The sequence below is a fragment of the Strigops habroptila genome, chromosome 4 (genome assembly GCF_004027225.2).
Source record: "Strigops habroptila isolate Jane chromosome 4, bStrHab1.2.pri, whole genome shotgun sequence".
Taxonomy (NCBI): Eukaryota; Metazoa; Chordata; class Aves; order Psittaciformes; family Psittacidae; genus Strigops; species Strigops habroptila.
Window position 1 is genome coordinate 75,040,614 of NC_046358.1, and position 26,498 is coordinate 75,067,111.

The window sequence follows — 26,498 nt, forward strand, 5'->3', positions numbered from 1 at the left end:
TTAAAACTTGGTTCTTGGTAGAGCTACACTGGTAAACACACCAGGGGAGACAGTTCTCTGAACAAGAGGGCTCTTTTGTGACTCCAGTTTGGGAAGAGCCTTTAAACAAAGTGTTTTGTATTTAGTACGAAATATATTTTGTTGCTCCATCAATACAGAGAAATCTGGGAAATGCACTGATATCTTGTGTCTTTTCAGCCTAGCCGACAACAGTTAAGAAGTATGTTTTTTATAAGCAAATATCCAAGATATTGCACTCCTGACTTAGTACAGAAAGGGAAGCAGCACATTTTGATTCTATATCAGACGTTGCAGTAGTATATCTCTGCTTCATGCCTAAAAGCATATACTGACTTCAGATTTCAGTTCTCTCTGGAAAAAACGAGCAAGTTCTAAATGAGAAAGGAATAATCTTTTATGGAAGAGATTTACAGGTTGTCACAACTGAGAAATGTTCAGTGAAAAGCACATTTGCATAGCTACAAATCCTGCAGCATAATTATTTGGTTAGAGTTTTCGTTTAAATGACTACATATGCAGAGTAGTTTGTGTTTAAAAATGCAGTTTGCTCCTTACCTTTTGCTAGTTAAAACGCATTTACTATTTCTCAAAAGTGATGGTATGTTTCTGGCAACACACCTGGTTGGTGCAGCACAGAGGTATGGCCTCCTTGTTCATATAACATAATTTAGGCAAAACAGGAGAAAAGAGCAGGGGGGTAGGGGAAATCAGACAGGTAATGATCATTTAAAAAAAACCCCAACAAAACAGAAAACTGAATTCATGCTTTAAATTTCATTACTAAAGTAAATGTTCTGTAGCAAATAAAGCTTCTCATAAGACAGGAGGTGGTTCAGCACTAGCAGACATGGAAAATCTTCCACTTGGATGATACATATCTTGGAGATGCAGATTGCAGTTATTTAGGGCTGGATGTACTCAGGACCTTCCAATCACAATCCTGTGTTATCTTTTCCTCCTCTGCAGTCCTTTCTCACATATGCAGGTTTTTGGACGCAAAGCTGTTAAGGAAAATAAACTGCTGTTTTAAGACTGTACCTATATTAACAGTGAAACCATAGACTAAAATGAGGAAGAAACATGTCCATTTCTCTTTCCACCCCAGAATGAAAGCTAAGCTACTCTTCTTAGTAATGTTTCTTACACTGACAGTGAGTGTTGCCAACTTTTTCAGAGTCCTGTGGAACCCCTTTCCTGTGGAATCTGGTCTGAATCCAATGTTGACACTATTCCGAGTAGGAGGTTGGGCCCTCTCACAGGAGGGTACCCCCTCTGAATTCTCCAACCCAAATCATTCTACAAATCTATGTTATCAACTAGTGTGGCTGATATCAGCAAGTTCTACAGAGGAGATGTGAGGTAGACGGCAACAGACAGTCCTCAGCTGCTGACTTCAGAGGCATTCTGTGTACTTAATGTTTGGACAACAGATGTGATAGCTACGGCAACGACAGCTGTTCTTTACTGGACATAAGCTATGTCTGCATTGGAACCCAGGTTGTCATTACAACAGGCATAGAGATGTTCAAAATACTTTTGAAACAGCTAGTGCTAATATGCTAACAACTTTGAAACCGTATTTGCACAGGCAATGGCATTTCAAATCCTTCTCCTACAGAGCTGTTATTAAAAACCATCAAGTAATTTCTGTAACACTTTCTAGAGGAACTAATTGGAGAAAGTGTCATGCTCATGAGAGAAAACCAATCATGAATATACCAGCTTGGCTGAGAATTTGCAATGTATTTAAGGAGCTTTTCTGAGTAATTTACAATGAATGACTGGGACTCTTCAGACTATAAATACAATCTACTCTTTCTCTATGAAAAAAAGAGGTTGTCTTTTTAATTATCACTTTGTAAGAGAAAAGACCAACCAGAAAGACAGTGGGAGGAATAAAGTCAACATGTTTTACCCCTTGTTACGCTTATTATGATTTTGGATTTGCTTGAGGAGCAATAAGCAGCTGATTCTGAGACAGACATGCATCATCTCTAAAGCTGCTCAAAAGGCCAGTGGGGATGCAATGAGCCTATTATCCCAAAAGTTCTCTATGAAGCGGTACAATTGACACTGATTTTCAGTTTATCTTCAGTCAGTTTCTTCTCTGAGGACTCCTGTGTATGTGTTAGCATACACTATAACTACATGCCACATATGTCTTTGATTTATATCGTCCACTTTCTGATATAGATTTAGAATAAAAATCCAGTGGAGTATGACACTCCTGGTTTGCCTTTCTATAGTAGAAAAAGTAGAGCTGGACATATAAAATAGGTCTAAGCCTCCCATCTTTTCCCAGTTTAGGTCGTAACAATGTTCACTATCCATACTGTCTGTGTAGAAAGTGAGAAGAAAACTCTAGAAGACAGAACTAACCTGGATCAGCCACAACCTGCTTCTTTTTGCTGTTCATAACAATCTCATTTTCATTCATCATTCGTACATCCTGATCTCCCACATGATTGCTGAAAAGATTAAAATCAGTACAATAGCCAAAATAATCAACATTGTGAGAAGTTATGAGAGTTATGCACAAGGTTACCAAATAAGTTATTTAGGTCCTAGAGGCTAAACAAAGCTATGAAGCACAGCCACATTATGTGAGACTATCTAGAAAGGAAAGGCATTCTTTGTCTGCAGCCACCTGAAGGATTTCTTGCCAGTTTTAATTAGTGGCATTCGTTCAGGCACACATTCAAATAGAAATACCATATTCACTCTACAATTTTCATGCCTGCCTACACAGCTGGAACCACATTAACCAAAAAGAGAGATTTTAAATCAGTGCTGTTCAAAGATGGTGTAAAAATCCCTATATGGAACTTAACACTGTTTTGTAATGTCGATATAGCATTATTTGAAAATTTTCTGAACTAAACAAAATCCATTTACTGTGACAAGTTTTGTTTGCAGGCTGCTGCAAAATTTTAATGATTTCTTTTTGGGAAAGAAGTAGTAACTTCAAAGTTAAATTAAATTAGACGACTTACAGGAAAAAAACAAGTGAGCTGAATTGAAAGTTAAAGAAAACATCACTAATAACATCTCATTCTCATATAGACAAACACAAAACATCCATGCTTTTGGAAAAAAAATAAATGTACTTTTCTTTTCTTTACAAATATTGCACCAAACAGGTTTCTATATTTGGAGAAAAACGTAACTCTCTCAAACTGCCAGAGTGAAAGAGGGGAACCAATCCTGAAGTAAATCAGAACATATGCAATTGATGATAATATCAGACTCCAGTTGGGGGTTCATAAAATATTGAACAGTGACATGTGAGAGAGAATAGGCCAAAATTAGAAGTAACAACACATAAAAGCTCAAGAGCATTTTTAAAATGGATATTATCCAGCATGTAGTAAGGGATTTGACTTCTCTTGCTTAAGTACCTGTATTTTAGTAGAGTAGCAGGTGAAAAAAAAGGAAAATAAGATTGCAAACCAGGCTAAGAAGGAAGACCAAGAAAGCTCCTGCACAGAAATTTAGAAGAGACTCAGCGTGTTCTTGATTGGAAACCAGATCAGTTTGTGTGACACCAAAAGTATGCCCCTCTTAAAACTAAAGCCAAGGATATAGGTCTTATAAATCTATGGAAAGGAAGTTATGTGAAAAAGATCTGTGATTACAGCTGGTGCTTCTCTGCTTCCAATAAAATAACTTTATTCCTAGAAAGATATTAAACTGAAGAATGTAAAGGTTCATTTCTCCTCCTTCCTCCTATATCCCACTGAAAAAAAATCTCTACATTTATATTTCCTTGAGACATTTTCATTTCAGTAACTTTCTCACTTGAAAAATTGTTTACCTCCAAAATTTACCATGGCAACACAGCCACTTGTACAAAAACATGAGTCTAACACAATACAGCCAAACAATAATAATTTATTTCAATATCTGACAGTACCAGTGGCCAACAACCAATGCTTTAGAGAAACATGGGAAAACAAACCCCATAGAAAAATGTGAACTTCTGTTCTTACTCAGGACAGCTTAAGTCCCTTCCACTTACTTCTAAATATTTGAATACTCTTCTGAATGAATCATGTGCATTTCTGACTGCAAAACTTGCCCTTTTTTCGAGTGATACATGTGCAAGACATTCTATTTGTTAGCTGTGTAATGTATAAGTGTTCATTTCTATAAGCTTTCGATTTTTCACTTTTCAATCTCATTTAAAATAAATTATTCTTTCAACCTTTATTTTCTTTGCTAGGGACTGGTTTTTAGATGCTACCAATCCTGACCTTCTAAATATAAGTGCGTTTTTCACTGCATTTCATCATATTTTCTGTGAGATGCTAACTTAGTGGTTTCAAAGTGTTATTCCTCTGAATGCAATTCATTTCTCATTTAAGATGTTCATTATTTTAGAATGTTTATAAAAGGAGAATTCTGGTTCCTTAGTTAGTACCTGTGGCAAATCAGAGGATTTTCTTTTCTTTACTTTTGATGTTTGATTCTTTTTCATTAACATTTTCTTCCTCCATGTAACATCATTGGGATTTATTCTTTTTCCTCTAAGGAAGACTAACTTTTTTCTTTTCTGTTTATTACTACAGTCTTCAATGCAAACACATGTATATATGATTCGCATATCCCAGTAAGTGCTAAAAATGCTTACAAATAAAGCTAGTAATTTGGTCCTAGTATCTAAAAAAGCTATTGTTTTTTTCTCATTAAGTGAGGCTGAGTATGCTTTGGGAGGGAATTTTCTATAGCAATATGCATACTGCTGACATTAGTCACACTAAAAGATTTTTTGAAAACAAGATTCTTTCTTCCAATCAAGATCCACTCACATACCTAATAACAGTTCTCTTCTCCTGATGGCAAATCTTCTCATCATCTGTAAAGAGAATGGTATGATACGGGACCACTGGATCACAGGTTGGTAGGATGCCTGATACTACATGTTTCACCATATCCAGAATCCCATTGTAGACAAGCAAGTCATCCACCAGAAGCTGAAGATATTTAAGAAACAAACAAACCAACCATCTGAAAATTAGGCATTGCTTTCAGCAGTTGTCTCTATCAATAAACCAGAAGTCATTCTGCTCTGTTTGTTTCACAAGTTCGGTCATTCCAACCCTAACCATTCTATGATTCTAGGATTAGTTTAGCTTTTGTTCCTTAAAACTTCCATTTCTCTCTATTCACTGCTGGGTTTTGATGTTGGTTTTTTTTCCCCAAGTTTTTTGTCTTCTCACTGATGTTTCTAATGCAGCTTTCAAGTAGATAATTAAAAATGTATTTCATGTTTTACATAATTGCTGTTCTATTAACTGGAGTGAATCACTCTTAAATCTAGGAATTAATGAATCCCACCTCACTTCAGCTGTCTAAAACTTGGATTTGTAGCTTAAGCTAGTCTTCCAGGCCTGCTCTATAGCCTACAATCTTAAGACAATTATCTAAGAAAAAAAATCAGACAAAGTGTTCCTTCCCTGGACGAGAAAGGGAGTACAGATGACTGGCATAGATTAGTCATTTTAATACTAAATGCAGAGTTAAATGAGATGAATCGCATCCTTTGAGATTATATAGAATCACACTTCAGTAAACTGTGAAAATAAACACAGAAATCAAGCAAGCTGACTCACCAGAACATACAAACTACATACAAAAATTACTTACACCAAATTCTCTCACGCCTCTCTGAGGTGTTTTGGCATAATTCCATAACTTGATCATCGACACAGTAGTAGGTACATCAAAAATGACATATACCCTATTCACCTGTAAAAGAGAATTAATTTATATTTAACCACACAAATTCCCCAAAGAAATGCAATTCTCATGCATGTTGCATCAAAAGAGGTCCACATTTAAAGAGATCTAGCTAGAGGACAGACAACTGATGCTAAGGATTTAAGTTCAGCTATCAACTCTGTTGATAATTCACAGATGTCTCTACCCCAGAGCTGCCCTTTCAAATGTACACATAACTCATCAGAAGATGACATCTACACCTGAGCTTGTCATCGTGGACTGCTAGTCAGTTAGAGTTGAGTTAGAGAAACACATCAACCAAATATGCCTCCGGATAAGACAAGCTGGAGCCATTCTAGACTAGTCTAGTCTGGTCTGGTCCATACCGTTCTATTTCATTCCATTCCACCAAATATGAATGGAATCCACCTTTCTATTTGCAAGACTCAAATTTTGCCTATATCCCCTGACTTTGAAAGCTCTTGCAGAAATTTTGCAATTTTTGTGTGAGATACACTAATAGGAGTGCAGAGACCATTCTCCAGCTGCTTGCTGAACAATTATTGCTTCAAATACTGTTCATTTTACTTTCAGTGACATTAATGTCAAAATGTTAAGACCAAAGATTAGGCTGTAGGAAACCAATCTTGCCTGTAACAGTTAACACTATGCTACTCCTTTTATGAGCTACTATATCAACTTTAGGCCAATATATCTTAAGCTTCATCTCTAGTATCCTCTGAAGTTTCAGTCATTTGATGCACTGGAGAAGATATTGTTAGCGGTATTAAATCAGTATGCATTTTTTAACTGAGGAAGGAAAGGTAAATGTGATCAATAGAAATGTTTATATCTGTGATTTTCCAGAAGACAATTTGGGCACAGTCTCCAACAGCAATTGTCAGTCTCACAGCAAATGATAAATTTGATGGAAAATACATTGAAACAAATAAACAAAGTTGCTAATAAGAACAGGGAAACAAAGAATTCAAATTGTATTTACATTAGTAATAAATTTGAAAAGACAAAAATAATTTTAGAATTAGAAAGGAGAAGATATTTAGAAAGGAAAAGCTGTAATATAAAATTTCCTTAAAGCTTTCAAACCTTCCAATATAGCAAAGAGTTAATTCAGTTTTCTAGGCAACCGGCATGTTTCAAAGCAGCCTAGCAATGAAGATGTAAGCATACACAAGCTTTGGTTCAGCATCCCAGCTACAGAGGATGATCATGAATAGGCTGACTGCTAAATCCACTTGCACTTCCTGGCTATACAACCACACCATGGAAGATGGGAGAAAGAAAAGTACTATGTGGATCTTGAAAAGGTAAAATTTGCTACAGCTTAAGCACAGAAAGCACCATTAAATTGCTTACTCTTCCCTCCTGTGTATCACGCTTTATCAATTTACCCTTTTAAGGCTCACATCTTATGTTATTCTACAGTACTTTGATGTCAGACACAACACAAAACTCTGTATGCATCTGTGCTACAACTCCAGGTACTGTTACTTTCCTTTTTACCAAAATGAAACAGCCTCTGTAAGCATGTCTTTTATAAGGACATGAGCAAACTCAGATGGTTGTCAAATCATTCAACCATGACGCTATAATGGGTATCTGAGCATCGCATCAAACTAATTACCAGGATTCAAGCTGTGGGATCTACGCAGTAGGAGCTTCAAACATTACACAGACATTCCATTTTCCTAGAAAATGCAAGTGGTCAGTATTCCCAAGTACACTTAAAAGCTTTACCTTAATTATACCCACTGCATTACAACATATAATGTTGTATGAAGTATTTTTGAAATTGACTTAATTCTTTGCTTTTAATATTCTAATTAATAACTGTAACATACAGAGTAAGGATTTTTCCAGCACAGTAAGGTACAACATATGACTGTCAGGTTTACCTTTTGTTACTTTTGAAATCCATCCTCTTCTAAGAAATTAATACATATAAATTATGTCTATAACAGGCCCATAAAAATGTCCTCTCCCAAAACAAAGTCAGAACTTATCTAAGTTTATCTACTTTTCCTGTTTAGATATTTGATACCCCATATTTTAAACCTAGGGCTTCTAAAAGGGCTGAATCGCTTGGGGCCCTAAGACATGAAATACTAAGCCTGTCACCTCTAATTTATGAATTTGAATTCAATACAGATAATGAGATTTAAAAATTTCTTACTGCCGGAACATTCATTGCTTATTGTAAAAACGAATTTAAAATCCCAGTTCACTCCTGTTTGAAAGGTGTTTATTGCACAAAACATGCATATGAAATTCCTTTGTCAGTATCTTTATCATAGTAACTGAAAAAACATCTATGCTAGTCTTGGAAATTCTGCTGTTGCACCATGGAGACAGAAGGAGTTACAAACCGGGGAAATCTGTACTGCTGCTATCTGTGCAGTGAAGAGAAAGAAACTGGAATATAAAGAACTTCTTCCAAAATGCAGTGATTTAGCATCATTTACTAGTATCAAATTCACCTAAAAATTACATATACTTTCCTTTTCCTTTATGCTTCTAGCTACATCTATGCACATCAGTAAAATGGAAAGAAAAGAGAAAATATACCAAACCAGGAAGAACTGGTGCAAGCCACATATGTCTGCCATCGGTTGTGTCATTTACTCTGTCAATTAGTTTGTCTGGAGTTCGAATATCTCCAGAGACATCTTCTAAAATGTTGACACTATCTGGAAAAGCAGCAATATCTGGAAAAAAACTTTAAGGGTAAATAACTGAAAAAGACATTTCAGAAACACCATACTTACAAGTTCATGCCTGCTCTTCTGTGTTCCCTGAGCAACTGTTCGCCACTACAGCAGTAAAACGTAAAAATACTCCAAGCCCTTCACACGGGTAGCTGAGGAACTTGGGGGCACATTTTTAAAAGCAAGACAACCCTTACAGATTCTGGCATTCAACATTATTTTAAAAATAGGAATAAATCAACTAAATGCATTTAATATATTTCCAAATATGTATTTATGACTTCATCAGTAAAGTTCCCTTATCAGGAATAGACACTTCCCAGGTTTTTGTGACAAAACCCCATTTTTTTAGCATGCACTTGTGAAAACTTTTCATATGAAATATATCTGAAGAAATGTATACTTCCAGGAGGGTAGTCATCAGACAGAGTAGGTTTTGCTCAAGGTCCTCAAGGTTTGTGGTAAAAATCAGGAACTGCCTAATAAAGCCTTCTTTCAGTTCTTTGAGACCGAAAGATTAAACCTGCTATTGAACAGACTGTCTATGTAACCAGATTTTCTCTGTAAGACATTTATGTCAAAAACATATGTATGTTAAAGGTGTGCAAAGAAATGTGGATGGATGGCACTTTCTTCAGAATTATAAATACCTAGTAATCCAGTTTGAGGGACGTTAATTTCTCCTGTCGTGCTTTCTAAAAGGCTTGAGCCTGCAAGTATTTACTAAGAATTTAAGGAATAACACAGCAATGCCTCAACCATTTAAGAAAAGCTTGCTCCAGGCTCAGTGCTCAATTATCACATTTAGAACTGCACTAAGACAAATATGCTCTTTTTGAGATCCTAATATATCCAAGCAACACTACTGTACAGGCAGAAACAGGCCATCATTCAAAACGAGCCGAGGTATCTTTACCTGGCATTGTATTCCACTGTATAGATACACCACTTAAAAGCTAAGTTAAAGATCCCTTGTTCTTTAAATCAATTTGTTACCACTTTTCAATTTCAAAATGCTTCTCCTCCACTTCATATATTTCAAGTTCATCACATATCATACAAGATACAACTAAAAATATCAGTCAGGAAAAAGCCTTTATGACCTTTTTCATTGTATCCTCTATTTATTAGGCAATAAGGATCCTTAGGGACATACAATTGACACATTTTTATCCATGTTTTTTATCCTTTCTAGTTGGCTAAGAAATTTTTTCTTCCATATGACTGAACTACGTGAATTATATGTTAGGGTATGAAGCTTTCAACTCTGCAGAGACTTTAGCTGATAAAGAGCACTGAAGCATAATCTTGATGACTATGAATCTTTCAAGCATGTCCTTCATTCCCTCTGGTTACCCAGGGAACACTGAATCAAATTCAAAGTCTCAGCCCTTATCTTCACAACTAGATTGGGTGTCTAGAATAGCCTAAAGCTCCAGAACAAGAGTTATGAAAAATTTCTTTCTTGTGGCACAATGAAAGATTCCACAACAAAGAACTGAGCTCAACCTTTTCTTATGAATTTATAGCTCAAACTTTCTGGTTCTTCCATACCACAGAAGAAATAAATGTTGACAGCAAAAACTACCATATCCTTCTTAAGCCTTCCCTTCTCTAACCTTGTCTTGCATTGTTGGTGCATCCCATTCAGAGGAGAAATATTCTGAAAGTATATAGAATACATTAAAACATATAGAAACAAGTATCATCACACAAATACAGAGAAATACAAGCAGAGTAATGGCACAGAATAAACTGGAAATTTGGAAGAAGTAGCAAGTGATGTCATATGATAACTTGCCAGGGAGCAAACCCTGTATCTGAAAGGGATAGATGCACTTGGACTCTAAAAGGATACTGTTTTCAGTCAGTAAGATTTGGTCTCCATGTTCATTGAACAACTCAAGTCCATTCAAACCAATGTAGTATGGATCACCCCAACTTGTCAGAAGCTGAAACTGGAAAATAACTAAAAAGCAAAAAGCTATTAAGGAAAACTCTGATACTTTGTCTAAACAGACTATTTAATTTGCAGTTTCAAAAATTACTGTGCAGCACACATCTTGATGTCAGACACTTGCAGTTTAGGAGAGTGAAAACAAAAAATATCAGCCTTTCACTTCCGACTTCATTATGTCTAAACCTCTCTGAATAAACTATTTTCTATTAAGACAAGAAGTTTGCCTTTTCTGTCACTGATAATACACACACGAACATCTGCAGGTGGCACAACTACTCAAAAGTCTATCTATATATTTTTACATATATACATACTAACATATATGTATGTTCATATATGTTCTTCCACCAGATGAAGAACTGTTTATTTATGTTAGTGTGTGTCTTACCTTCTTGTACACTGCAACTTAATAACACCACAGCTCCTATTTGGAGTCTTTATTGTGTTCCTACATTTCCTGAATATGCCTTTTCCTGGTTTTGAATTATACGGGTGATAACTGGCCAGTAAATACACCCCTAAACTGAATGGCAGAAAATGTAACAATGAAGTCTGTGCTGTCCATTTCTCTAATGGAGCACTCATTTGTATCCCTTTGCTCTATCCAGACACGGATCGTCATGAAACCAGCAGGGAACTCAGTATTGCTGAGATACCATTGTCTCCAAACTTGGTTAGAATAGCCTAATGGATTTAAAAGGCCCATCGACTTGATGCATGGCATGATAGTAAGCATTATCACAAAAGGCTGTACTTATCTAGGAAAACTTAGGCTTAAAAAATCACAGACATTAAGAAAGATAGCAAAAATATTACATAGTTCTGGTCAACCTTAATAAAGATACAAAATGAGACAAACATTCAAAGAAATGCAAAAATGTGACGACTGCTTCTAGTTTTCATAGGCTGGCTCAGTTCTGTCCTAATGGATCTCTAGCTCCAGCTTGGATGGACTACAAAAAGGCAGCAGAGTATCTGCAAACAGGTCACACATTAATGTATTATGTTCCATTTATTTATTCTTAATTCATACTTAATAGAAGCCTTCCTCGTATTCTTGGTATCTTGTCTATTTCTTACAGCACCAGAAACTGTTGGATCCAAAAAGCTCAGGACTCATAAACATAGTATATAACTCTAAAATATTCTATATGACAAGTAAGAAAATGACAGAGAAGGATACAACCACATGGCATTAATGGTGCTTCGTAGTCCATGCTAGCTTGTTCCATTCTCTTTGAACCAGTCCTGCCAAAAAAACCCCAAGACAAAATAGTTTCTTTATGTACCCTTGGCTCATTCAGAAAAGAAGAGAACAAAGCCAAAGAACTAAGCCTCCACAACCACCACCCCCTGATCTCCCTGTCTGCAATTATGGACTAGATTGTCCTCTGATCTCATAAAATCTGGACAACAGTATATAGTTAAAACCCAATGAAACATTTTGCTCTGTTTCATATTTTCACCCAGGTGACTCATATAATTGGCTTCAACAGAGAGTATGAAAGAATACCAAACAGTTACAAGAAACGGTGTGGCTCAGATAACAAAACCACCCTACTTTACCTCCTTTGTACTTTCTTAATCAGCTGGGGCTGCAGATAGTCCAGAAAGAGAATTTCTTGGGCAAAGTCAAAGTGGCAGTTTCCCGGTCCCTTACGGATAAGAAAGCCCTCTGGTGGGGAGATGCTGTGGCCATCCAGCAACACATGGAGTACCTTAGCCTTATTTAAAATAACATAAGATTACATGACATGGCATAGAATAAAATACATCCAAACCAATCACATTCACCTCAGAGGCTGAATTAATTTCTATAATTTTGTTATATTTATTTCATTCCTCTATAGTATGACATCCTATGGCAAAAGAAGGCTTAAACCAGCAGACACCAGTTGCAACCCATACTGTGCAATTCAGAACATCATGGCTGACCCTGATGGAGATGGGAGAGGTGAGGATTTGGTGGAAAAAAAAAAGAAATAAAAATGTATTGCAGAGATCCTTCAACTACTGCATGTCACTAGATCTCAGTAAACTGAAGCTTCCTTTCTTCACCAAAAGGGTTGTCAAGCTCTAGAACAGACTGCCCAGGGAAATGGGGGAGTCACCATCCCTGGAGGTATTTAAAAGACTTGTAGATGTGGCACTTAGGGACATGGTTTAGTGGTGGCCTGGCAGTGCTGGGCTAATCGTTGGGCTTGATCTTAAAGGTCTTGTCCAACCTAAATGATTCTATGATTCCTGAGCCTACAGCAATACATACACACATCACCAGAATGGAGAGACTCGGCTTTGAAGTCAGCATATGTCACAAGGATGATTTGAGGAGACAATTAGAGTCATCATGCACCTGAATGCATTGCTAGATCAGGCCTGATTGCTCAGCACTGGCTGAAGTCAGCCTTTAAGTAGTCACAAAAGCTGGTGCTCTCCTTCAAGCAGACTCCTTTGTGTCTCTGTTGCATTTATAGAAAGGCTGTATTTATTTAACTTTGTGGCAGGTGGCACTTGGACTTTTCCAGGATCATGCAAACTCATCTACCAAGCAGTGCTGTATGTTACCTAAGGGCACATGAATAAAGAAGAGGTATCGTGCCAGGCAGAAAGAATTGAGCCCTGTTCACCGTGTAGATGCATGCATGTCTTATACAATCTCTGAAGATTAAACTAAATAATTCAGGCATTCTTATTCAGATGATGCAGGAGGCCAGGCCCCTTCACCCTCCCCCATCAGCACCATCTGGTGTTGTATGCATGATCCCAGCCACGTAACAATTCAATCATGCAGCAACAATTATCACTGCATCTTGCCCTGAAACATGTTAAATATAACTCAGCATTAATCACAAGCAGCGTTTGTTGCACTAACTACTCGTCTTTCACTAACTACTGGTAAAGGAAGGAATAATACATGTAAAATACAAGAAGGTGGCCTTTAACTGGCACTGATTAAAGCTCATTGACTAACAGACTGAACCAAAATAGAATCATTTAGTTAATGAAAGTTAATTTAGTCCAAAGGTAAAGTGAGACAGTTTTCTAATCTCTGGATTTTATAGTGACTGATGTATATATGATAATTCAAGATTAACTTAGTTTTGTATACAAATATTTAATTTTCATTATTAGGATTTCTATTAAAAATAGACATGCAATATTTATGGTGAAAAGTCTCATTTCAGGTGTCTGAGAACTAAAAAGATTCAGAGTTTTATACAAAGCCCATGTATTATCAGTGACCTGGTATTCATAAGAGTTTTCATATTCTTTCCATTTGTAAATGATTTTTTTATTCAATTACAATTTCAGTTACACATGCAACATCCCCAAAGCAGATAATTCTCAGGAATATTTGTTTTGTTTTTTATTTTTAGTTGTTTGGGGTTTCTTTTCACAAACATTTGTAGATTTGAAAACCTCTGGTATTGTACTAGACTAGAGGAGGTGCTCAGTACATTTCCAAACAGCATGAAGATTAATTAGGAGGGAATGTCTGTATGACTACCAAGAATGAAGAAATAATTATTTCTGGTTTCATCTTTAATACATGTGGGAGCAAAGAAAGGCAATATCCTTTTCGTATTAGAAAGTCTTCTGCATGCTACTTTCCAGCTGAATCAGTCAGCCAAGCTAAGGAAAAGAAGTGAAAAATCCACTGAAATACACTTTAGTTTAGGAAACATGTATTGAATGGGAAGTCTAGAGACTTAGAGATGAAATCTTACCTATTATACCACAGCTGCTTATATTTATGTGCCCTTTACAGCCCTCATTTCTAAGTAATTTTCATCATCTGAGAAGGCACTCAGCCATCACACATAGCATTTTACAAATTGCATAACAAAGCTCTCACAAGGTAATATTTCATAGAGCTGGAAATAGCACACAAGTCTTCATTTTGACAGTTCACTGCCATTACCCTCTCATGCTAAAGCTGTGAATAGAATCCACCAGTCTACAGCTGCCTAGGAAATCATTAGATCTCATACTCAGGGACTGGTTCTTAGAAGGAACAGCAATAATTCTAGAAACAGATGTCATGATGCCCTAGGTAAACACTCTACAAACTCTATACTGCGGCCAAGCAGATATCTTGCATCTTCAGTTTTCCAAATAATTTTTTTATCCTTTTACAGGCCTGCAGGTACGAACTCCTCATTTAAATTATACCCACAAACTGTTATGGGACCTGCTATGCCACCTGCATCATTTAGCAGACTTACCTCTTTTTTCTACCCAGCAAAGTAAACTGTGATTTTTCTTTCTTTCTTTGTTTTGCCTCAAAAACCAAATTCCATGTTAGATTTTACGGATTTGGGTATTTCTTTCCCTCCTTTAATAACTGAGATACACATCCAGGGAGTTGATTTGGTATGAAAAATCATACCCGGCCAACTCCCCCCACTTTTACATGTTGTCATATGGCACTAAATGTCCCTTTGGTCAGTTGGGGTTGGCTGTCCTGGCTGTGTCCCCTCGCAGCTCCTTGTGCACCCCCAGTCTCCTTGCTCATAGGGTGGGGTGAGAAGCAGAAAAGTCCTTGACTCTGTGTAAGTGCTGCTCAGCAGTAACTAAAACATCAGTGTTTTACCAACATTATTCTCATCCTAAATCCAAAGCACAGCACTGTACCAGCTACTAGGAAGAAAATTAATTCTATCCCAGCTGAAACCAGAGCAGAGATTTTAATAAAACCCCCTTGTTGTTATACAGGGGGTAGGTTTAGATGGTAAGTTCAACGTGCTTCTGAACCCTCCCATGTGGCAAACAAATTGGATTAATGCAATGTATTACAAAATTGGGTGCCATATGTTAAAGTCTCTAAATCGATTGTGGCTTCAATGAAAGATCTTTTGCTCTGTCCTTCTGGGAGTCTTTGGCCAGTGTTGGGCACTCAGCAAGATCCCATGCTGATATTAAAAGATGCCAAGGCTCTTGTTGTGGAGATGGAACACCTCTCCACACATTTATGTAGTGTTCATATTAAAGCAATTCCTTGAAGGTAAATTTACACAAAGCAGCAGTTCTGTGACTCTTGCCACTGTCTTGCCCAATCCTAGGAAGGATTCATGCCTCCAACTTCAGTAATTTTTTTTTCCAGAACTGATTCTTTTAGTCCTGTCTCTCTCTAGATTAAAACATACCAACGTTTTTCTTCTTATCTATTGACTTGAGTTTGACACCAAGAATGTAACAGTTATACGTGACGGGGAAGATCTGGAAACAAACGGATTCATAAACTTTCTATGCCACGAACAGCAACTACCTCTTCACTGTCATTACAAATGCATGCATAGCTTCTGAGAATAACCAGGGAAATGATGCAACACAATCTGCCAGTCAATTCCAAGAATTCAATACAAAAAAAATATAAACCAAGCAATTTGGAAAAAAAAGAGAGGAGATATGTTATACAATTTTAGCTAAGCTAGTTCAGTAAGCCGTTTGAAGATGTCAACTTTCTCTAGTAAACATTAGAGTTCTAGAGACTCTTGCTTCTTGGAAAAGGCAGTATTGATTGACTGGCCTTCTATAACTTACCTAAACAGAATTTCTGTTAGAGAAGTGTCCATGTTCTGCCACTCCCTGTGTTCTAGGAAATAATCATATGGTAGGCCTGAATACTGGATATTGAGAGGACACCACTTCAGAACCATATATCTAGAAAATAGTATGTGTCTCTTAGAAAAATCAGCCATGAAGACTTCTTTAAACTATCTCTGGCTTTTTTTCAATATTTGCTGTTTGTGGAGACAGAAATGCATTATACCTGCCACAAAATTCAGACTCAGACAATCTAGAAAGATTTATGGTTTCCATTAAGGCAGCTATATTCATTCATCACTGTACCAATTTTCCAATACACTACTGTATATTTTTGCTGGCAGTGCTCCTTTGCTTTTACTTACCCCTCTACAGGTATCCTCTGGAGATTTATTATAGTTCCAAAAGCGAAGCCCTGCAATACTTTCAATTTTATCAAAATGGATTGTGAGCAGATGATCTTTTCCAAAAGAGAAGGGAATGAGCCACATATGGTCATCCTCTACTGTGATATTAGTCCCATCTATTAACCTACAAGGAGAAAAATCCATTAGCTGCAAAAACGAAAAGCTTGCTTTTCTCATGAAAATCAGGCACTTTACGGGGTGTTTATTTTTTTTCTATATGCCACTTACAGCTTCCAGGGCTTACTGTGCCCATGTGTATGCAATTAAAAAGCACAATAACCATAAAAAATAATATGCAATTGTTGAATTAAGGACACTGGGGAAAAAAAGCAGTATTTCTTTTAGTTGGGTCCATCTGAGGAAAAACAGAAAACTCCCTAGGTTTCCCTGTGTGGTCAGGGGCAGGCAGAGGAAAGCTCAACTACCTTTGTACCAAAATGGCCAAAGGCAAAAGGCTAAGGCTCTGACACAACATAACTTATTAATATAGTCCCATACCTATACTAGTATATCTGGCACTCTGCAGTGTGTTGCCAATGCAACTATCGTGAATCTGACAAGGAGCTGAATGGCAGCTGGATAACCTGGAGAAGCAGAGTTTGTTCGCATCCTCCTTCATGCACACAGTTAGGCATATTTCTGCTTTTCCAAAAAAGCTTTCTACCAGTGTGACAATGTCTTTTCATAAGAGCACAGACTTGAAGCTGTCTAGATAAAATTAATTCCCTTCTTTCCTCATTTTGGAATCCTGACTTTATATTCTACCACAAACCATGGCATACAAAGATGGTGTAAAGGAGAATAGGCACTAATTGTCCACTGTAATTACTTTGCTAAACCGCCCTATGTACTTCTTATTTATTTAAAAGTTTAATGGAAGAATGAGTGCCAGACTTGAAAGTTGCTTAAAGAAGAAGATTTGAATAATGACTCTTTCACAGAGAAACTGATTAGGGAGCCCATGAGAGAAGATATAACCCTTGACTTGGTCCTGTATAGCGCACAGCACCTATTCCAAATGCTACAGTTGAAGAGCGCTGTAGTGTATTTATATTCAACATGCTTGTAGAAATATCAAAAGCCAAAAAAACCCCTATTTCTTGTGCCCAAAAAGGTTCTTAAGCAAAAATGATGAAATACGTTAAAAAAAAAAAAAAAAGGGCAGCAAAATAAAATGTAATCATTACACACAGCACAGAGAATATGAAGGGATATCATACTGGAAGTACAGAACAAATGTATCCTACTTACTAAGAAAGATGTTAGAAAGAGGGAGGACTTGAAAAATCAAAGCTAAGCTGGCTCAGTGGCAGGATAAAGAAAGTTATTACAAGCCATCTTTCAACAAAATTCATGATCAAAAAACTCTAACTTGATTGGATCATAACTCTGGAAGTCTAAATGCGTATGCACAGGCCAAAAAAGAGTATGAAGGCTAGCAAGCAAAAGGTACCATAAATAAAATTCCTCAAATACATCAGAAGCAGAAAGCCTGCCAGAAATTCTGTAGGATCAACAGACAATGGGGCTGTATAAGAAGCAATCAGAGAAGATAAGACACCAACAGAAAAGCTAAACGAATTCTTTGCAACTGGGTCCATTATGGAGAAGTATGGAAGGAATCCACAACCAGAATCTCTTCATCACAGGGGATCTCATGGGAAGATATCTTAGATCTGAGGAATTATATACAAGTAAGCTTGACATCTGTGTGAGTCAGATTAGCAGAAATTACAAAGTTAGTGTACATGCAGATAAAACCAACATTTTAAGGAAGACTCCACACAGACATTGAAAAGACCAGTCCTAATTCATAAATTCACGGAGCATAAACATACCAGGATTACAACTGAAAATACCCTTTAAAATAGAGATACAACTCAGAAACAACAGGATGCAGCTTCAATAACAACCAAATGCCATGTCCTCTCCAGGCCTATGATTTCTATACTGCTACCATTTAGGAAGTGCAAGTTAATTTGAGAAAGTATACTTGTCAATGAATAAAACTTCATTAGAATTACACCCACAAAAAGAAAAAAAAAAAGCTGCAGAACTGCCAACAGAATGGCATCTGTTTGTGCAATTCCCTAACACATCCTCACACTTTGCTAACTTGAAACTTTTCCTTGAAGTTATCCAGAAATCCTGCATAAATATCATTGCATATGCATAGACAGATGCTACAGAACACCCACATTTCTGCCTAGAAAGTCCTCAGCAGAGATACCAACCAGGCATGTTGCCATCTCCTAACTCAAACACCATCTTTTGGAAACATCTCATTCATGTTTCTACAACAAGCTGTTCCTAGGTAGCTTGTGAAATCCAAGAATGAGCAGTGGTGGTATGAAAATCATGTTTGCATTAACATGTGCTAACATAAGAAAAGTTTATATAATTCAATCGCTTTATAAAGTCTGACGTAAAATGCCTCTAAAATTTATAAACTCCAAAATCATTTATCAAAACAACAGGCACAAATATAAAAAAAAGAGCCCTGCAGAAAATGCTTCCACAATCCAACTCTTTCATTACTTACTTTTCTAATGTTCTGGAATCTCCTGTATACTCTGGAAGATCATTCAAGTCTTGGGGTGAAGCAGAAATCTGTTCTGTACTTATTTTTAGTGCATGACCATCCTTTCCTATCACTTCCAGTCCTGTCAGTCCAAGGTAATGAGAGTCTCCCCAGGTCATGGTAAAATTCAGTTGCAGGCCTATATAAAAGAATATAGATATATAATGTAGCTATACACATACTTAGAAGTTTGAAGTAAGGAGCCAATATAAGCAGGCACGCAAGCCTCAAAAATTAGCAGTACGTGCATTTTGTTTAGATTATATAACTTTATATGCTGTATTTGGATACTTCCCGGTCTGCATGCCTACCTCCATGTAATAGCATAGTATGTTCTGTAGACCTGTGATAGACCCCTTTAGTGGGCTATCAACATCTTGTTCAATCTTAACTATACAACTCCCAATCAATCATGTTATCAAGTATCTCCTTACTTAGACTGTAGACTGACAGTAATTGAACGATACATTCAAGCAGGAACATGACAGATTTTGTGATTATGCAGACACAGAGAAGACCTATTAGTCTGAAGTCTATCTATCATCTTTTGCCAGCTAAATGACTATATAGATTCTTATAAATCCAGTTTCTCATAAATCTATAAATTATTAGAGAACACCACTTGTAGTTAAATCAAAAACCAAATATGATTTATGAATGTGTCTTCATGTCAGAACTGGACATACAGAAGTATTTTAAAGGGTCATTTAGTGAAAAACAGCAATGTTGATTTGCTTGCATCTCCAGAAAATAAATAGGAAGCAAAAACTGGGCAGACAAAAGATTGTATGTGTATCTTCAGGTTCACCTGTTTCATGCCTTACTGGAAAAAACATAAGTAGCATATACAGATATAACAAGTAATATTCCAATCCAATCAAGCTCTATGAAAATCCATCAGTGTAAATTAAAAATATCTTTTATTTCACACATTAGAGAAGCCCAGAAATAATCCGGCTGGACAACGTCTAAAGAAGCACCAGTAGTCATGATGCCCTGTAAAACAAACAAGCATTAAAACTATTAAGCCATCCAGCCCAATTACCTATAAATAGCCATAGCAATTTACACAAGACTGTCTTGATATACACATAAATTCACTTGGCTGTTAAGATCTCATTAGCATTTGCAAGGACACTAAGAAATAGAGTTCTATTAGCTGACAAGTTTGGAGCTGTGGCTACATTGATATTAAATGCTATTCCCAAGGCCATTGCTAAGAGTAAACTGGCTTAGTGTACAAGTGTGCAAGAGTTCTCAGGCAAAATCAGCGTGTATTTTCAAACAAAAGGGAAAAGATAGGGGGAAGCAGCTATGCACACAAGGTTTAGCATTTACATCACTGTGCCAATGCCTTCATAGGATCTCAGAATGATGCAGAATGGAAGGGTCCTCTGGAGGTCTGTAGTCCAACTCCAAGCTTGGAGCAGGGCCATTAGATCAGGTCTCTCAGGAGCTTATCCACTGGAAGTTTTAATGTCTCTAAGGCCGTCAGATTCAAAACCTCTCTGAACCCCTGTTCCAGTGTTTGACTGCCCTCAGGGTGAAAAAGATTTCCTAATACTTAATTGGAAATTCTTGTCTTCTACCTTGTTTTTTCTGCTGCCTCTGAACCCAATCCTATTACCATGCCTGAGAACAGCTTGGATCTGTCCTTTCTATGCCCACCCGATAGCTACAGACAGCAAGAAGATCTCCGTTCACCTTCTCTTCTCTCGGATGAATAAACCAAGCCAGGTCTTTCATGCTTTTTTTACACATCTCTGCCTGACTATCTTGGTCATGCTCCTCCGCAAGACTTGCACCAGTATGTAAATTTTCTTCTTTTTCTAGGGAGCTCAGTATTTACCAGTACAGCCTCACAAGTGTCAAATACAGGGGAAAGAATCCTTTTACCCTGCCCTGTTGGCTGCACTCTTAGATCCCAGGAGGCAGCTGCCTGCCTTTACTGCAAGGCTGCACTGCTGGCTCATTTTCAACTTGCGGCTTTACAAGGACTTCAGACCCATCAGTGCAAAGCCACTTCCTCAGCTAGCTGACCCCCAGCCTGTCCTGTGGCAAGAGTTATTACATCCCACCTGCAGGTCTGTGCATTTGCCCTGAACTTCATGAGGTTACATTGGGTAATACCATGAAGTTATCATTTATTCAGCCCGTTGAGGTACCTCTGAAGAATAGCCTTGCCTCCAGCTTATCAACCACTCCCCTCTGTTTAACATCATCCACAACCTTGCTGGGATTGCACTTTATCACATCATCCAAGTTCTTTAAAAAAACAAAACAAAACAAAATGACATTAAGTCTGTGTAGACTATGATAGTATTGATCCCTGAGGGACACCTCTAGTAACTAGCCACTAGCTGGACTTTGCACCAGTGAACATCCCATTTTGAGGCACTATTTCTCCTTGGCATCATGACTGGTAATAGGATGAAAGAGAGAAAAAACACCTACAGCAGGTCAAGGATACAAATCCTCAGTGACTCCATGCACAATTTATTACCAGGAGTTCCAGGTGAAGAAGGCAGTATTGATCCTAAGATTTCCGTATTTCCCAGTAATTTCCCCAAACCAGAAGAATCAAGAGCACTCTCACTCCAGGTCTAAGGGACCACCCCACAGAATCCTATTTCTCTTGTGCTGATGAAAGGAGTAGGAACTGTTACTGAAAATTCTGAGCCATCCAGAAAATAATTTAAGGACCCACAGAGAGTTGTTTTAGTACAGGATAAAGAATTCAGGTACTTTCAGTATGGATATAACACTCTGATCTGGCTTTACTGAAGGGTTTCTGTTGTCAATCCGATCTGAGAAATTCAGTCAGTCTACATAAACGCACAGGAGTGGGAGAGAATTACTAGGTAAGGGACAGAGCTATTACAAATCCCGTTCAGGGACTAGGCAAATGGCTAGTGTTATTTTTCTGAGATTAAAAGCCAACTGTTAAGCTATGATGTTCTAAAAGCCACAGTAAACAAAGCTTCTGCCTTTGTTTACTATGGCCTTCAATTACTCTTCTTTATTCTAGACCTGACATCTGTTACATAGTTTTGTACTGCTCAGAAAATCAGATCCTCCATGATAAAATGTTAGGGGGGAAGGTGGTTAGGCAAGAAGTAAATGTAAGAACTCACATTTTCCAGTAAATATTCCTGATTCCTTGGGTACATATTCAGAGAGAGGGTCTGGCTCTTGAACCTAAAAAGTAAACCAATAAGTGCAATGAATATGTATAACATATATACATTACAGGCATATGCTTTATAAAAGGGAGGAGGCTGGTGGTTTTGTTTGGGTTTTTTTTTTTTTCTGTTTCTTCATTTTGCTGAGGGTTTTGTTTTGGTTTTTGTTTTGTTTTGTTTTAATTTTTACATCCAGCCCTTTGTATATCATAGAATCATAGAATAGTTGGGGTTGGAAAGGACCTTAAGATCATCTAGTTCCAACCCCCCTGCCATGGGCAGGGACACCTCACACTAAACCATGTCACCCAAGGCTCCATCCAACCTGGCCTTGAACACTGCCAGGGAAAACTCCCCCTTGCCTCACCAGCCAGGCTGTCCTGCAAAAAAACTGAAAACATATCCCAAAATGTAGAAGATCATTTGGATCCTTAGAAAGTCAAGATTGTTTGTTTGGTATTTTTTTGTTAATGGACATAGGAGTGTTAAATGTGAGACTCCCTCGTGTGGGCTACCTGTTCAGAAAGAGGCTGAAATTCTTATATCAGTCTTATTTACCTGCAAATACGCTGCAGAGACAAGAAGTCTGGGAAGAAGTTAAGACCTCGGAGAGTGTCACCACAATTTCTTCTCAAGAATCAAGGGTCAGAGCAAACAAGCAAATGTGTCCAAAAGCTTGCATTTGCTCTCTGACAATACTAATTAATAGTAGGCTATGCTATTCAACATAGCAAACCAGAAACTGAATAAACAGATGATAAAATCTGCTGCTCATATTGGGGCAATAAGGGTAGTAAAGACTAAGGACAACTGCAAAGGGTTCAGACAGACTTAATTTCATTGATTGAGCATGTTAAAATGGTTGATTATGTTCACTATAGGTAAATATAAAAATGCTACATGTGGGGAAAACAATCCTAACTTTATATATAGAGTATTAGGCTCCAAACAAAATAATAGCAGATTAGAATGAAATTTTGGCATTATTTTAAGTAGTTCTACAAAAACATTAGCTCAATCTTCATTAGTAGTCAAAAAGCCAAATAAGAAACTCCAGACTCCTTTTCTAGCACAGACTCCTTCTCTATAGTTCCATTTATCATTAGAAGTAGACTCCCTGTCACCAAGAATACATCAAATGGGCCTACACTGCACCTAAAAAAAAAATAAAAGACTCATCAATACTTTTCTCTTACTGTTAGATCTCTGCAGTATAACCACTGACATCCTGGATCTAATACGTGTATGCTCCCAGACTGCAATATACTGCTTGCAGTAGCAAATGTCCTTGAGGTAATTAAGTAGGTGAAACTGAGCAAGAACTGTGCACTGAAATATACGCACATAGATAACCTACAGAAGGTGGAAAAACCCCTCCTATTAGGGGTACCTTTCTTGCAAAACAGTGACTCTGTCTTTGATATCTGATGCCTTTTCCTCAGAGCAACTTAAAAAGACCAGCCTGAGAATTAAAATTTGCAACAATATTGACTATCAAAACCCATGGATGCAACAAAGCTTCCAGTCTTACAGAATGCAGAATAATGCCCTCCTTTGCAGGTCATAAACCACCTGTGTCAAGACACTTTATCACCTCTTTCTCCCTCTTCCTCCTTTATTGGCTACTTAGATCCCTTCATTCCACTGGTGCCCACTATCTTTTCTTTCAGATATGGTTTAATTTTCTACTATTTCAACCACTTTGGCTTGTGAACACTGTCCTACCGTGTCTTAGATCCTTACAGCTAGAACAAAATGCCACCATAGTACAGGAGTTATTGGAAAAGCAATAAAAAGTAGAAAGTATTACCATGGTCCTATGCTTAACCATAATATACCACCTTCCATGTGACAAATAACTGAAGTAGGACTAGCCATTCTGGAAAACAGAGATTTAGAAAAGACTGTAGCAGAGGGGCATAAATCTCTTGAGTGGCTTGAAGAAGGGAATGGGAAATAATTTAGTTTCTTCCAAAACAAAACCTAGGGGACATTAAATGAACCTAGAGACAAACATAATGAGGTTCTTTGTGCTATGCAAGTTAAGCTGGGAAACAACACAGAGCACTGCAAATTCTAAAAGTGCACAGAGCTTCAAAAAGCTAATGGATGAATTAATGCAATAAAAATCCATGGCAGGATATTAAACACAAAGGTGAAGTCAAAAAGTCCTTGTAAGACAAATTTCTAAGGGCTGGATGAGTGTTTCAGAGAAACACCACTGCATGTTTGTTCTATTCTTTCATTCTCCCTAGGCATCCATTGTCAGTCACAGTCAGAGTCAGGTCAAGCACCATAGTTACAGGTCTGACCTGCTATAAAAGTTGATGTATTAAGGATTACTGAATTCATGGGAAAGACAGATGACCATGGATAATATTAACAAGAAAGTAAGACACTTCTGTAAGAGCTTTTCAAAAGTTCTGTACTCAGTGCAGCAAAACACTGTTTCATCCACTGAACACGCTACAGGGAAAAAGGGTGAATGATCAACAGGTAGAGACCTTTTAAACCCAATACTAGCCTGAATTACAATGTTATGCTGGGGAAGACAAACCATCTAGTAGATCTATATCATTTGATAGCATAAGCATCCATCTGCAAAATCTTGATGGTACTAGCAAATACAGAATGAGATCAGGGAGTTCAATGGCTCAGACACAATAGCTTTTGTTATTCCACTGCTGATAGAGCAGGTTTCAGATTTAGAAAAAGAGAATGAAGAACACCAGAGATGAACAGCAAAATAAAAGGCAGAGGCTCCAAGTAAGGACCAAACAGTCTAGGTTTAGGCTTCTGCAATGGAAGATGTCTTGGTGAATGCTCACAATAAACAAGCAATCAAGAAAAGAAAGGTGAACTTCAATTTGTGTTCATGAAATCCTGCACTGCATAAGGTGTCTGAACAGTTTAAGATACTGTAAGCAAAAAAGGTAACAAAATTACTGTTGCCAATGTTAACTAGCACTGGAGAGGTCAAAGGGTTAGAGTCACTGACTCATGATCTTAACAGTGAGATCAAATTCCAATGTCATGACATTTTCATTTGTCTTATAAGCCACCAGGAGAAGAGGACAAAACAGAACATAAAGGCATGACAACAGCACAAGGCTCATTAGGAACCATACATCACTGGGAGCACTTTAGCAGAACCAACTGGAATTTGGATTGATTCAACTTTGGATCTTCTCACAGACTTACAAGTAAGAGTGTGTCTCCTTTGAAAAAGATAACTTAATTGAAGCAACAAAAGGTGCTCATGAAGATTCTGTGAAAGCAGATTTTGTGGAAATCAAGTCAAAGACTGCCCCATACCATCTTGAGCAGAAAATCTTGCAGGATCTTTGCTCAGACATAGAGCAAGACTCCAGTGGTTGGAAATATGGCCTTCCTCCAAGTAGTAAAATACCTACTGTATGGAATAAGGAAAGGAGCATTTTTATGCTGCAAAATGCTCACAGACCTGTGGAGATGCTAGTCAAAAAAGGAAACGGAAAAAACTAAGGGGAGGGTTAAGAGGGGAAGTTCCTTCTCAGATAAGATACTTAATCTGTAGATGAAGAAACAAGCAAGAGTATACTCTGTGTGAAAAATACGGAAAAATCTTTGGTTTCGAGTGACAGGTAGCACAGCTACTCATTATATAAATAACTATGGTAAAAATCACTGTCAGTTCTCAGGAGTACCTCAATCAAAAAGAACTCCCTTGAGTCTCTGTCCAAGCAAGCAAAGAGGAAAAAAAAATCCAGTATAGTCTTTCTTGTAGTCTTATTAATTATACAGGGAAACAAAAATTTGGGGGACTTTTGGGGCTTAAAATATTTGCATAAATTATTGAGCTGGTGAAAAAAAACATACCTTCAAAATAGACAGCTGCATTAGTTCTTCTGCAGAGCTTTACTCTACCATGGAAATCAGTGTCTACTACTTCCATGTCATCTTTCAGAAAGACATTTATAGAGAGTTCTGAACATAGAAGCCCCTACCTGTTGATTCTCTGTTCTTAACCCTGCTTGTGTGAAAGGTCTTTCATCTCCCTCCCTATCAGCAGTTGTTGGCCTCTTTAACTCCTCCTCATATCTCAAGGAGCTGGCATTTTCCATTTCTCCATCATATGTTTCATCATAGCAGTATATAGCTTCAAGAATATCATCATCCGTAGTGAACAATATAGTATCCCCGAAGTGCTCTGGAGCTGAAGGCAACATACAGAATAAAATACAGAAGAATATATACAGTGATAAAACTATTTTTGGTCCGTCTTACATTTAATTCACAGTAGTGTTTAAAGATAATATATGGTAAAATGATACTGACTACTGATATGATTAGTATGTTCATTCTCAAATTTAT

At 37.4% G+C, this 26,498-nt stretch overlaps 2 protein-coding genes across 11 annotated transcripts in view; one reads left to right on the forward strand and one right to left on the reverse strand.

Annotated features, from left to right (window-relative positions):
- GSG1L (GSG1 like) overlaps nucleotides 1-26,498 on the forward strand; it is a 97,508-nt gene that overhangs the window by 65,375 nt on the left and 5,635 nt on the right. Inside the window, exons 7-8 of one of the 3 annotated variants that reach the window (XR_003990907.1) lie at nucleotides 12,279-12,382; nucleotides 25,204-25,282. The exons of 1 other annotated variant lie outside the window; for it this stretch is intronic. Coding sequence is in view for 1 of the 2 variants with exons in the window: in XM_030482409.1 (XP_030338269.1) it covers nucleotides 12,279-12,283 (5 nt within the window). In the remaining variant the exon portion in view is untranslated. Of the gene's footprint in view, nucleotides 1-12,278; nucleotides 12,451-25,203; nucleotides 25,283-26,498 lie in introns of those variants that run through there. One more of the 3 variants, XM_030482409.1, reaches the window with a different exon arrangement.
- The window catches only part of KIAA0556 (KIAA0556 ortholog), a 59,975-nt gene continuing 33,870 nt past the window's right edge, over nucleotides 394-26,498 (reverse strand). For 6 of the 8 annotated variants that reach the window (XM_030482395.1, XM_030482397.1, XM_030482394.1 and 3 more), the window contains 12 exons: nucleotides 26,132-26,340; nucleotides 22,098-22,161; nucleotides 18,925-19,102; nucleotides 16,341-16,506; nucleotides 11,995-12,152; nucleotides 11,612-11,676; nucleotides 10,327-10,437; nucleotides 8,329-8,468; nucleotides 5,668-5,769; nucleotides 4,834-4,994; nucleotides 2,401-2,489; nucleotides 394-1,022 (listed from right to left, as the gene is read on the reverse strand). In XM_030482395.1, the coding sequence (XP_030338255.1) occupies nucleotides 967-1,022; nucleotides 2,401-2,489; nucleotides 4,834-4,994; nucleotides 5,668-5,769; nucleotides 8,329-8,468; nucleotides 10,327-10,437; nucleotides 11,612-11,676; nucleotides 11,995-12,152; nucleotides 16,341-16,506; nucleotides 18,925-19,102; nucleotides 22,098-22,161; nucleotides 26,132-26,340 (1,499 nt within the window). In that variant the 3' untranslated portion in view covers nucleotides 394-966. The remainder of the gene's footprint in view (nucleotides 1,023-2,400; nucleotides 2,490-4,833; nucleotides 4,995-5,667; nucleotides 5,770-8,328; nucleotides 8,469-10,326; nucleotides 10,438-11,611; nucleotides 11,677-11,994; nucleotides 12,153-16,340; nucleotides 16,507-18,924; nucleotides 19,103-22,097; nucleotides 22,162-26,131; nucleotides 26,341-26,498) is intronic. The other 2 variants (XR_003990904.1, XM_030482396.1) reach the window with 2 other exon arrangements.